This window comes from Anopheles merus, chromosome 3R (genome assembly GCF_017562075.2).
Source record: "Anopheles merus strain MAF chromosome 3R, AmerM5.1, whole genome shotgun sequence".
Lineage (NCBI taxonomy): Eukaryota > Metazoa > Arthropoda > Insecta > Diptera > Culicidae > Anopheles > Anopheles merus.
In genome coordinates this window covers 37,302,835-37,315,278 of record NC_054084.1, presented here as the reverse complement: position 1 = coordinate 37,315,278, position 12,444 = coordinate 37,302,835, and the positions used below count along the sequence as shown (strand labels likewise).

General features: G+C 44.3%; 1 protein-coding gene across 7 annotated transcripts in view; it reads left to right on the top strand.

Annotated features, from left to right (window-relative positions):
• Nucleotides 1–12,444, top strand: part of LOC121597767 (flocculation protein FLO11-like) — a 68,265-nt gene that overhangs the window by 38,597 nt on the left and 17,224 nt on the right. For all 7 annotated transcript variants that reach the window (XM_041923876.1, XM_041923874.1, XM_041923878.1 and 4 more), the window contains one exon: nucleotides 8,116–8,303. In XM_041923876.1, coding sequence (XP_041779810.1) covers nucleotides 8,145–8,303 — 159 coding nt within the window. In that variant the 5' untranslated portion in view covers nucleotides 8,116–8,144. The remainder of the gene's footprint in view (nucleotides 1–8,115; nucleotides 8,304–12,444) is intronic.

Genomic DNA, 12,444 nt, shown 5'->3' with positions numbered 1-12,444 from the left:
TTGTGACCATGGGCGAATGCGTTTACTTTTGCTCCCACCTCGTATCTTTGCCTCCTTTACTTTGGGAGCTACAGGAATGCTGTTACTGTGTGTGATAAGAGAGTTGTATCCTTGACTTATTTTTATTTGTCTGGATGGAATCTCAACTGAAAACAAGTTTATCCAACTGTGTTACAGCAAAAATGCTCAAATAGAATAGGTCACGTAAAGCCTAATCAAAGAGAGGTGCCAGAGGGAAATAGGAAGGTTTGGCACAGTTGCAGAATTGGACATTTTAATTATGATGTTTTATAGTCGTACCTAATTATGACTAAATAGTACCAAACGATCTGCATCTGCATGCTTTTATAATTGTTTAATTATGAGAATAACGTTGACGATCAAAGCGATAGAACTATGATGAAATTTCAAGCGCCTTGTTCCGAGAGCCAATGCATCTTTTTTTTTTTTTTTGAGGATGACCTGTGCTTGATATTCTTTGTTCCATGTTGTTGCATGTTTTTCCCAATGTTTGTTCTCCAATCAGAATGTCCATGCCGCAAGCCTCAAATGCTCCCGTTCTTTTTGTTGTAAATTCTTGTACCTCGTTTGCACAATCTAGGCCAGCAAGCAAAGAAGATGAAGAAGTTCGTGCCGGCACAATCAATTTGCACACCGAAAGAAAGAGAACCTACCTTTGCGAACCGATCGCCGGCAATGTCGTGACTTCTGCAAAATTTGATTAGCAAGCGCGTGTTTTCGCTTGTTCCGTTCCGGCAGCACGCTTGTTTACTTCTTTTGTGTAACGTTTGATGATGAAGTTGGATGGTTGTTTGATAAGTGGGGGAAGAGAGAGAGAGAGAGGGAGAAGGAGGGTGCACACAGCACGAGGTAACATTAATCAATTTGGTTTGACTTTTAGATGAGATATGCGCAGAAGCTTCGAATGTGGATGATGCGATTGATGCCCACCGGACGATTATCGGCAACATTGAGATGTACACAAACAGTTCAGCATTCTATTTCATAAATTTTACCTTCAGCCAATCATTACAAAAAAACATTACTCCTGCGCTGAAAGTCTGGCGACGCTATCGGTGACGCATACGCAAGTGCACAACAAACGGCGGCGCAATCGCGAATGAAATTGCTTTGTTAAAAATGCAAATAAAAATTGATGCTGAAACGCCGTCACGTGTACACGATCTTGGCTGGCACGCCACCGATAGCTGTATTCTGTGCTCTCTGTGCCCTTTAGAAAAGCGAGAAACTTTGCTCATAAAACACCTTAAAATTGATTAGTTGTTTAGTGAAGCCAACGCCAATACTGGACGGGCTTGAGCGTTCCCCCCGATAAGGTTGTTTATAATAATGACACTTTAGTGTGGCAGTTATTAGCCATTTTACCCTTTTGTTTGTTTGCTGGGTTGTTCGTTGTAAACTTTTAATTTAGCGGATATTACTTTCTTCATTGCAGTTTCCTGTGTCGGGTGCCGCACATGTGCGCGGGTCCCATGTGGTCGTCGTCCGGCTCAGCGTCGTGTCGCCCGTGACGATTCCTCTGTGCGTGTGGCGAAGCATTTGGGCTAGCGGCAGCAGCCAGAGTGTATTTCGCAGGGGGGGGGGGGGGGGGAGTGCAGAGACACTGAGTTGCTGTGTTGAATGCTATTTTTATGACCATTATTTTATGGAGCCTTCGAATGGACGAGACAGAGAGAGATAGAACCGCCGGTTCGGTTGATGAGATTCCTGTTTCAGTATGTTTGACTGAATTTGCATACTAATCGCGCCTGGGGCGTGTGTTTGTGCCATTGGCGGCATTAAGCCATCCTTTGCCTAGCCCTCCCGAAACCAAACCGGGTAGAGTGCTTCATCGGGGGCCTTGTGTATGTTACCGGCGTTTGCACTTAACTTATTCGCTGCTTATGTGCGATATTCTGCGATGTTTTTGCTATTCTTGTTGTTGTTGAGTTTTCTAAGCCCCCAAACAACACATTCACACACAGCCGGTAGTTCCGAAACAGACGGCGAAGACTGATGCGCACACCACTGCCTTTTGGGCCATGCCACACTACCGGCTTGTTAGGGTGTTGTTTTGTGGGGTTTTTTAGCATATGCCGGAAGTATTGAAGTTAACCTTTTTTTTTGTTGTTGGTTCTTTTTTCTTCATGCGGCGTATCGAACACGCAGTGACAAAGATAAAAATTTATTTTGCAGTCAAGCGGCGGCGGGCCCGTTTAGTGTAGAAATGGTTTTATGCATTCATACTGACAGCACAAGCGGCTGGTAGAGAGCCAAATTAATCCAACCTGCCTCCGGCCGCCGCTGCTATAGCGCTTGGAAGACTGGAAGGGTGGTAGTGTTTCAAAAAGTTCCCTGTCAACGGATGGAAACCCTTAAAGTGCTATAAAAACCATGCCTATTAGTGCTTTAGGCGAGAGAGAGAGAGAGAGAGAGAGAAACTAACCTTTAGGGTTGAGGATGCAAAGTGAATGGTGTGTAAAATGTTTAAGGTTTTATAGCATCGTTGTGGGCTCATCGTTGGTTGGTGGTTGGTGACAAGGTGGTGACTTTTTTGCTGCCTTTGTAACGTGATACGCAGTGCGCAGTTTGCGTAAAGTCGTTTATTTCCCGATCGCCATTCGATCAATAGTTTGAATAGTAGGGACGCTTCAAACGAAATATTAAAACATGTTTTAAATGGTAATCAAAAGCGAGTTTAATGTTTGCTGTAAACTGTATCCGCTGTGGATGGATGGGCAAATTAAGAATCGTTTATTTCCCCTTTGCAACAATTAACGGGAACTGATTAACGCGAGTTCGCGGGATTGAAGACACAGAACTAAACTCGAACCGGCTTAGTCACGTCCCGCGGTTTCGATCTTCTCGGCATATGCTTTGCGATTTTACAAAACCCGTCCCCCCATCGAGAGCTGCTAGGTTTGTGTCACCAGCGATGCATTTTCTACGCCACAACTTCTTCTCCTGCGCGGATGCGCTTTGGACGACTTTGGCACAAAGAGGCAGCAGCAGGATAGCTCGTTGTGCTGTTGTGCTCTGCCCTTCGTGCGCTGTTCTGTGCCTTATTTTAGCAGATACACACGGGGCACACATGACGGCGACGGCAACAACCTGGCGTGGTTGCTGTAGTTCAGCCACATCTTGCTCTCTCTTTCTCTCTTAGTGCCGTCGACCGCCACAAGGTCATTAACGATGGATGCGCGATCGCGAACTGACTTGCATGGAAATATGTACTGCAAGGGAGGGTATATGGTACAACACAGTGTGGTGTGTGTCGTCGCCATGCTGCGCTTCCCCCGGTGTCGGTTGGTGTCCCGGTGTCCCGGGCCGGGTGTGTACACAACAGAGGACAGAAACAGCAGCAGCTGCTGCTGCTGCTGGTTGAGCTCTGTGTTCGCTGCTGGCGTTGATATTGTCGCCGTCGCTTCCATTGCGTAAACGGGTGGGTCACGCTCGGGTTCGTTGTCTGTTCGGTCCTCCACCTTCTCTCTGGCTCTGTTCGCCATTAAAAGTGCGTCTTCTTGCGGGCTGTGTTTTTTTTTTATTTGTGTGAAGGGGAAGGTTTGTCTCCACAACATATGGTGCACAGTAGTCCACCCCGGGGGCAGGGTTTAGTAGATTACACACACTAACTCCAGGGACGGGAGGGGTTTTGTGGGATTTATAGAGCAAGAATAAAGTCAAAAATGCAATACGGAGAACTGCTGCTGATGGTATCTTGTTAGTTTTGAACAGGGAAAAGATTAGAAAGGGAGTGGGGGACTCTGAGGTACTCTAAATCCCAAAGCAAGCCTTTCGTTAATCGATGTCATCTGGGGCGAAGTATTGAATAACTTTATTGAGTTTGTCCATTCTAATGAAGCTCAAGCGTTGCTTTTTCATATAAAAAAAAATCTTCTCTATAAGGTAAAATATTTTAATTTACGGCAAACTTATTGCCTATACGCCTGATTTATACCTCGCGTAATGTAGTGATGGAAACATTTTCCCACGTTCTTATACCGTTTCCCCGAGCGTATGGTTTGGTATTTGACAAATCACGTTCAATCAGAGCCATTTCCAGACGAGTCGTCGCTGTTCGAAACGTGCTGACTCGCTGCTATAATCATCAGCCTTTTCTTCTAGTCGCACACACACACATTTACACGCCACAAACCACTTGGAGTCTCAAGTCCCGTTCACCACCCCGTGTTCAGCCGAACAGGGTGGACGGAGAAGGGATGGCTTAGAAAATTGTGTGTTGAACCTGGAAATTACTTTGGCACTCGGACAGCAACTTTGTATGGTGCAGCATATGCACACACACACACAAACACTCACATGTACAACTTGTTTCTTACGATATTTCTCACCTTCTCGTAAGAAAAGGTGTGCAACCCGGTTGAGAAATTGAAACTACTTCAATCAGAAAAGAAAGAGAGATAGAGCCGCCACATCGATGGCGGGGTGCCTCTAACATATTCTTGAAACTGCTCGGTCGTGTTTCGATCTTATAGTGTAGTCTTCGGTATCGTGCCCCAACCTTCTCCCGTAATGCGCTCCTGTTCCATGCCTTCCCTGTTTCTTCCGCAAGTCTGGTGCAGCACCAGCAGCAGCAGCTTCAAGAGTCCCGGAATAATAAAGCTAACCATCAAAACATAATAACAACAAGATTACCCTCACACACCCCAGCCCGGCCAACGTTAATGTACGGTTATGTGCGCGAGTGGTAGTGTACGCCGGGATCCTCTATTGCTACGCTGATTAAACATAACGGTTAACGACACCGTTTCCTGGCTTCTTGCACGTAGTAGTCCCGCGTCTACTATCGCGGCCGCCGGCTCGCGCAGTTCCGGGCCATGGTCCGATGTGACCGTTCGAACGTGTCATTCGGTCTATCTGCGTGTACTGCTGCTTCTGCACTATCCTCCTGAACCCGGGAACACGTCGGTGCCCCAACCATATCCCGGAAGATGGTCGGAAATCATCATCATCGCGTACACACGTTCATTGAACATGACGAAGAATTTTCCACTGACCTGCCACAGACTATTATGTGATGGTCACAAAAAATGGCTGTTTTTTTGTAATTATAAAATAAAATCGTACATGTCTATTTCGCTTTACGACCTTACACAAATGGCCGCCATGGGCACAGGCGTGTGATTGTGTGCTGTGCCTGAAGCTCTCGGTTATTACCTAGCACAAAAGAGTTGGTTTACTGTACCAGCAGGTGAATGTAGGGCTATGCAATAGTGATGAGAAAAATGAAGATATCGTAGGAATCGATTGGTTCCGGAATCGGCTCCAGAAACGGCTCCGGAATCGACTCCGAAATTAGCTACGGAATAAAAATCGGCTCCGGCATCGGAATTGGCTCCAAAATCAGAACTAGCTTCGAAACGGAGTCGTTTTTGGCATTTCCATAGGAACAGGCGTTTGGGTCCAATAATATTGGACAATAGTATTGAAAGCAGCAAAACAAAAAATAAAAAAAAATACTTGTAAACGATCTATTCTAATGGAGATTCTTGGATTGATTTCGCTTAAGAAACTTCTTATTTCAATTAAAGAAATACTCTCATTCATTCCGGAGCTAATTCCATTTCTAGAGTCAATCTTGATTCCGTTAACGGAGCAAATTGCGATTCCCAGGTCGATTCTGATTCCGGAATCAGCTCCGGAATCGGAATCGGCCCCGGAATTGATTCTGAACACGGAATCGGAATCGGGTAGGTCCGATTCCGTTCTCCCATCACTACGATGCAAGCTTGTGGCAACTGTTGCGATATCATCCACACTCCCACAATCCTCTCCCCCCCTTTAACATTGAGGCTTTGGACGTAAAATGCTGAGTATTGGTGTTGTTGTTGCTTGCGTACCACCTGTGTGTCACCTGTGGTTGTGTGTTTGGTGCTTGTTTAATTGAAATTGTTAGAACATTCTCACAGATTTTATTGCTACCTTACTGTGTCTCTCTCCCTTTCTCTCTTTCTCTCTCTCTTCATATCTCTTTGCCCGCGGACCAACTGGCAAATTGTTTCGCGCTGAATCACCACTCCACACTCGCTTCCCATCATCGCGCTAAGCTCGGTATTATGGCGCTCAGCGGTGGTGTCAGCTAAAAATCAAAATAGCACATTATCCAACGGTGTTTTATGGTGCAATCGTTTCGGGTGATTCATGCACAAATCGCGATGTAAAATTCCCCCCCTGTGATTCTGATGAAATGGTCGACGGCTCTTCCGGTTGGTGGTGGGTGGGATTGTGGTGAGAATTAATTTACTCGGACGCTACCCTACCGAGAGCTTGTTACGACTACTCATCTTTGCTTAGTTATCAGGAATTGTCTGTGGTTGTAGGTAAGCTTGGAGTTGCTTAGAAATGATCATAAAACTTGATCACGTGAAAATCCCAGCTTTGCTTTGTCGGCTGAACAAGAAAAGCCTGGGTAAACAATAACAATTTTGAAGTTTCAAAAAGTTAACCTTTCAAAAGTCTTATTTGTTATTTGTTTTAATCAATTACCATATGATTTTGCTATGTCTTTTGTTTATTAATATGTCAAAAACGACAAATATATTCTGCCTTTATTCTGATTTATATAAATCCACTCTCAATGCAGCATTAACATTCCTGTGTTCTATCATACGAATCATAATAATTAATAGCATTGATAAAAGGAAACACTTTTAGTACCACCCTCCGACGCTTTTTGCGTGACATTCCATAGATAAGAAGGCAAAGGAAATAATTATTATTTTTATGAAGTCACACCTGGAGGACTCGCGTTTGGTGGTGAATTTTTCACATGCCCTTTTCTTTTCGTCCACTTCGAAGCAGTTCTTCGCACATCATGAAGTGGTGCCTGCATAGAGCTTGTTGCCATTGTCGGAGAAGACATAAAATGTTATAGCTTTATTTTATTTGTGGTCGCTGGCGAAGGCGGCTTCTCCCTGTTTTGCGCCGAGAACGGTCTACTTGTCAGGCGCGCATCAATGAGGGCGCCCTTCAACTGTGAAGCAGGCTATAAATGTAAGGCTCTATTGATATTTATGCATCCATTGCTTGTCCTCTGTGGTTGACAAAGGCCTCTGTGGTAAGTTCCGCATGAATTAAGACATATAAAAATGTGGTTCTACCATGTGATGCTAGTGACATTTTATGAAAAGAGATAACAGGGAAGTGTTTTTGGACCTATTGATGTGTACAAATATTATTTTTTGTGATTTGTTTTATGTAATATCTCTCATTCGTTGGCCTCTGACATCTGTTCTGTTGATCCTTACCCGATATCTAATCAGAGATCTGAATTTAAAAACACAAAACTAGACGACATAATCATGTTTTTGAAAACTCTATAATCGTGAACGCATTACACTAATGTTAAAAATGAAAGTCACTCTCGTTTCTAGCAAATAGATCATCAGCATCGCTTCGAACCTAGCTGAAACCAAAAATCTCTATGCCCGATCTAATTAAAACCAACTTTCGGAATAACGAAAGCATCAGGCGACGACACCCGGTGGGGCAAGGCAGGTTGACTGACGTCAACAGCCCATTAAGCGTTAGAATGGCTTTAGTTAAAGCAATGCCTGAAGCAAAGCACATTGCTGGTAGCTCCACTTGACCGTTAAGATGATCATTAATCTTGATGTTTAAGCACAATAGCATGGCACGACGAGCTTGATTTATTGCGAATCTCGTTGAGTCGTTGAGCTTCTTTTTTTGAGGTGGTCAAAATATCGCTTGCTCATTTTGCTGCTACGCATACAACGTATTAATTTGTTGATTAATTGATATTTTGGTTTTCGACATGATATGGCGAGTTAAGGAAAGATCAATTCCTTGCCACAGTTAATGACTTTGGACTTGGAAGTAATAAAAAAACTATTATCCAAACTCTGAAGACTCGTTTTTTCGAAGACTCGTTGCTTAGTTTTTTACTTTGATTTGTGTTAAACATCAGAAAAGTAATGTTAAAAACGAACAGTGTACCGAAGTTATACACAGTGCAACACCGTTGTTACGGTCTCGATTTAGCCCACTATCAGTAAATAACTAGAATAAGAAACTGCAACACATTGCAACACGGATTAACCATGTACCACGTTTATTATTATTTGCTCTTTACAGACAAACCGCTCCATCAAACAAAATAAAAAATGGGATTGGCCCAAAGTAAGCGTTCCGTTAACATAACCACAGACCCGGCCAAGGAGGGAGTGGTCGCTGAGGGCACTGGAAAGCTGGAAAAGATTGGCGAGGTCGATCAGCTGAAAGCACAGGCCAACGGTGACGCTCAACACAACGATGGCGATAATGTGAGTATTCAATTGTGGTTTATGCTTAGCGCCAAATACATTTGTCATATTTTTACAATATTTATTAGTTTGAAAAGTGTAGAAAAAATCAACTTCTATAAACACATAATAAACGACAAACAAGACTGGCTTTAAATGAGATGGAAAATGCTTTCAATTTTCTACTAAAAGCAGCATCACATTCCTTATTCGACGATGGTTTATAAATGCTGCGTTTTTGCGTTCATTTACTTTGGACCACCCCGTAGACAAGTAACTGACCTGCCTCACGTAATCCGAGACCTTGGCATTCGTTCGACACGGGGTGTGTGTGTGTGTGTGTGCGTAGTATTATGAACTTGTCGTCGATCAAAGCAGCGGAACGGTCTCGGTTTGTTATGATTTCACAGAGAGGCAAGGAGGGCAGTGGGCTGAAGGAGAGAGGGATAGAGACCAATTTTAGTGTCATAATCCGCTGAAATATTTCTCCGCTCCCTTGGGTCCTAAGCGCGTAGGAGGAATATAGCGACCGGATTTGTGTGTGAACGCACGACGGTGTAAGATCGTTGTGTGGCATGGGATGTGTGTTGTACGCATTATATGCACAATTTATTAGTGGTGCAGTGAAGGTTGATATAGAGGTGATAATTTTCACGATATTAGCCGCCTGCCCTCCCCCTCGTAATCGTAAAGATTGTTTCCTTTGCTAGGCGTGTGCAGCACGTTTCATCTTAGTTCCCTTGTTTGTTGGACGCTGTTGGATGCGTAGTTTTTGCTTTTAAACGTTTCAGCATTTTGTGTTTGTTACACTAAGACACTCACTCACTGAACGGGAACGTCGTTAGTGGCCGTTATTTTCTTGCAATGCATCTTTAATAGCAAAAATAGTTTCCACAATTTTTATGTACAAATAATTCTCTCCATGCTGTTACACTTGCATCAGTCTGCACTTTCCTGTTTGCGGCAGACAGGTTTATGGTGCTGCTGCAGTTGCTTCCGCTTGAAGATGATGGAGTGTGCACATGCAGACGAATGCGTCGCACGCGTTAAATAAATCTCCCGCTTCTCAAGGGAAGAAAGAATGTCAGATTCGGTCTCGGAGGGTAGCGGGAATACCGGTGGAATCGGAAAACAAGATCGTAAATTAAGGAATTTATTTAAAGATTTTCGAACGAACAAGTTCTTCCCCCTACTGCCCACACTGCTGCGGGATCTCTGCTGATACGCATTTTAGTTTTCCCTCCTGCCCAGTTAGAAGGTTGTCTGGAGGAGATGATGATACGTACGGTTGTTTCGTTGATGTTATGATTTTCTTTATGGAAAAAGGCACATGGTGATGCTCTCTGTGGTCCCCGAAAACTTTACGTTTTTGAAGTTTCTCCACTTTTTGAATTCCACAGCCGTCTGTTTTGATTTGAACCGTTTGTTCCGGACAGCTCGCTCCATCTCGCAATTGAGCCTAGATTCTTCCCGCAAACCGTGCCGCAATGCACACACGCGCAACCAACTCGCCTTCCCAAAGGATAAACAAATACGCGTTGTGTTGTGGGTTCTAATTCTCTCCTCTCGATCCGTTCTTGTGTTGTTGGTTATCCCGTTTTTATAAAAAAAAAAAACACCGGTGAACGGGCCAAGATAAAACCCGCGCCCCGTCAACCAACCGGCAGCAGCTAGCCTCCCTATTGCGTGACTTATAGACGTTAAATAATCTTTTAGAACCCGCGTGAAAGATGAGCGCGCGTGAAACCGAACGAACGCGCGCTAGAAGGCGGAAGGGATAGAAGAAATTATAATGCTGGCGTGAAAAAGGTTACCACAGCCCATGTTGCGCTGCTGCGTCCCATTCCATTGCTGGTGGCTAATTAGAGAAAGCTCAATCGTTAGTCATGGAATTGCTTTTTGACAGAGCGCTTTACTTTCCTTCGGTTGTTGCCGTTGCCGTTGCTGTGTACGCTATACGCGCTACCGCCTTTTACGGTTCACCAGCCAGGTTCAAGTTCAATTTGAAACGTGATACCGATCGTGTTCTTTACATTATAAATGATACAGGCGTTAATAAAAGCGAGGGGGATGGGGAAGAGAGGGAGAACGAGAGGAATTCGGGACCGTAGAATAGAACTGGCAATGGACGCAACTGTTATTAGAAGGTACATATTTCAAGCTGATCGTGATTTGTGTGCATCGATGTTTGGAGGCTGATCTTTGAGATAAATCTGATATTTAATATTTAATGTGTAGAGAAGATTTCGTTTTTCTTTCGTGTTGTTTCAAATTATTTTTTCCAAGACAAAGCATTGACTTTTAACATTAAAAGAGGAAATTAACATTTAAATCCGATCCCTTTTTAATTCAGAAAGAACGGCCTCGGCCGTATTGGTTAATTCCAATCCTTATCTATTATGAAAAAAAAATCAATTTAGTTGCTACTACTACAGGCTGTGTGTTGCTTAAATGTCCAGATACTGCTGTTAATGTAATTACAACACAACAAAAGCTCTTCCTTCATGGATGTTTACACCGCAAAACAAAGAATCAGCTCAATTGATCATTTACCAAACGTTTATCGCTCAAATTGCGAAAAAGGCCTTCAACGGCGGTATAATGTTGCGTGTGAAGCTGCAATTGTGTCATTGTGAGGTTTAGAGCATTTTACTCACCACCACACACACCATCTCCGGCGAGATCAATTAACTCTTCGCGCCACGGTTGGGGGGACTGTGCTGTTTCCGAGCAGGAATCACAGAAGAAGGTAATTTCTAAATATAATTTGCTGCACTCTGTGGTGTGTGTGGTGTGCGTTTGTTGCACCAGGAAGTTAGTGCGTGCGCAATGCTAAGACACTTTTTGTTCAATGACTGCGCGACTTGTCGATTGCGTTTGAATTGCTGCAGTAGAGGGAAGGGGCACAAGAGCGAACGATTTGGAAAGGGGGGAAACAAATGGTAAAATGTCGCATTTTCACACACGAACTCGTCGCGACGAATTCCAATGCAGTGAAAAGAAGACAGAAAAAGGTACAATGGTTCTAAATAAACAATCTAAATTTATTTCTTCCTCCAAGGGAAAGTGGTTTCGCACTGACAACAATCGACCGATGCTGCGATTACCGATTGAGCTCGTCGTAGAGCAAAAATCCCTTGCAAATGGGACGCTCTTTCCGCACACACACACAAACACAAGCCTACCCAGAATGCAATGTCATTAAGCCTCTCTTTGCCCCTGTACTCGTAATTATAGATGACGAGCGGACAGCAGGAGGACGCGTTTACTGTAAGATCCCGCTTGTCTTAGGGTGGTACGATCAGCGATCAGATTAGTCGTAAAGGCGTTGAGCCGGAGCATATCGAGCTTACGCTTCGGTGCACTTTTGCGAATTGAAGCGTGCATAATAGTTATCGTCAGTTGACGATGATGATGATGCTGCTGCCGCTGCTGCGTGATGGGCATGCGATGATGCCAATAATGTGCAGCAGTGGCGAGGAAGAAAGTGTTCCTCCTTCATGTGCTCCCACACACACACACACACACAACATGCGCGTGTCGTGTTGGATAGTCGTGAGAAAAAAGGGAAACCTGAGCGCGATTCCATCGGCGATCGGAACCAGCAGAGAATGGGTAGCAAGCAGCCCCACGTGTGCACATTTCACTCTTGTTCACACTTTTTACCCTAGGGCTACTACTTCTGCTACTACACGCGTACATGTTTGATTGATAGCTTTCTAAATCACTTACCTTTCCTCTACGCAACGGGACGCACGCGTGTTTGTGTACCAGTGTCCGCCCGGTGAGGGCTCCCCGCATCATGCCGTGGGAGGTTTAAAACATTCTAACGGTAATGATTGCTTTCGAGATTTAATGCTTCGGTGGGCGCACGCCGCGGCCGCTTATCTGGTGTGTTTGAAACTATGTTGTGTCGAATGAAATTTGCTCTGGGTTACGCACGAGAGAAGGTTACGTACGCGTGCAAGTCAAAAGTAGCAGCCGGTCGCAGCGGGAAAATGATCGCTCTGCACATAGCGGGTGGATGCGGTGGGTGCGGTGGTGGTAAGTGAAATGCTTTTAAAAGAAAGAAAGAAAAGCTCCATCTGTACTTTCTCGAATAGGGAACTTTAATGATACATCTAGCGCTTGGTGCTTATGCTGTGTTACCGTCATGGTAGCA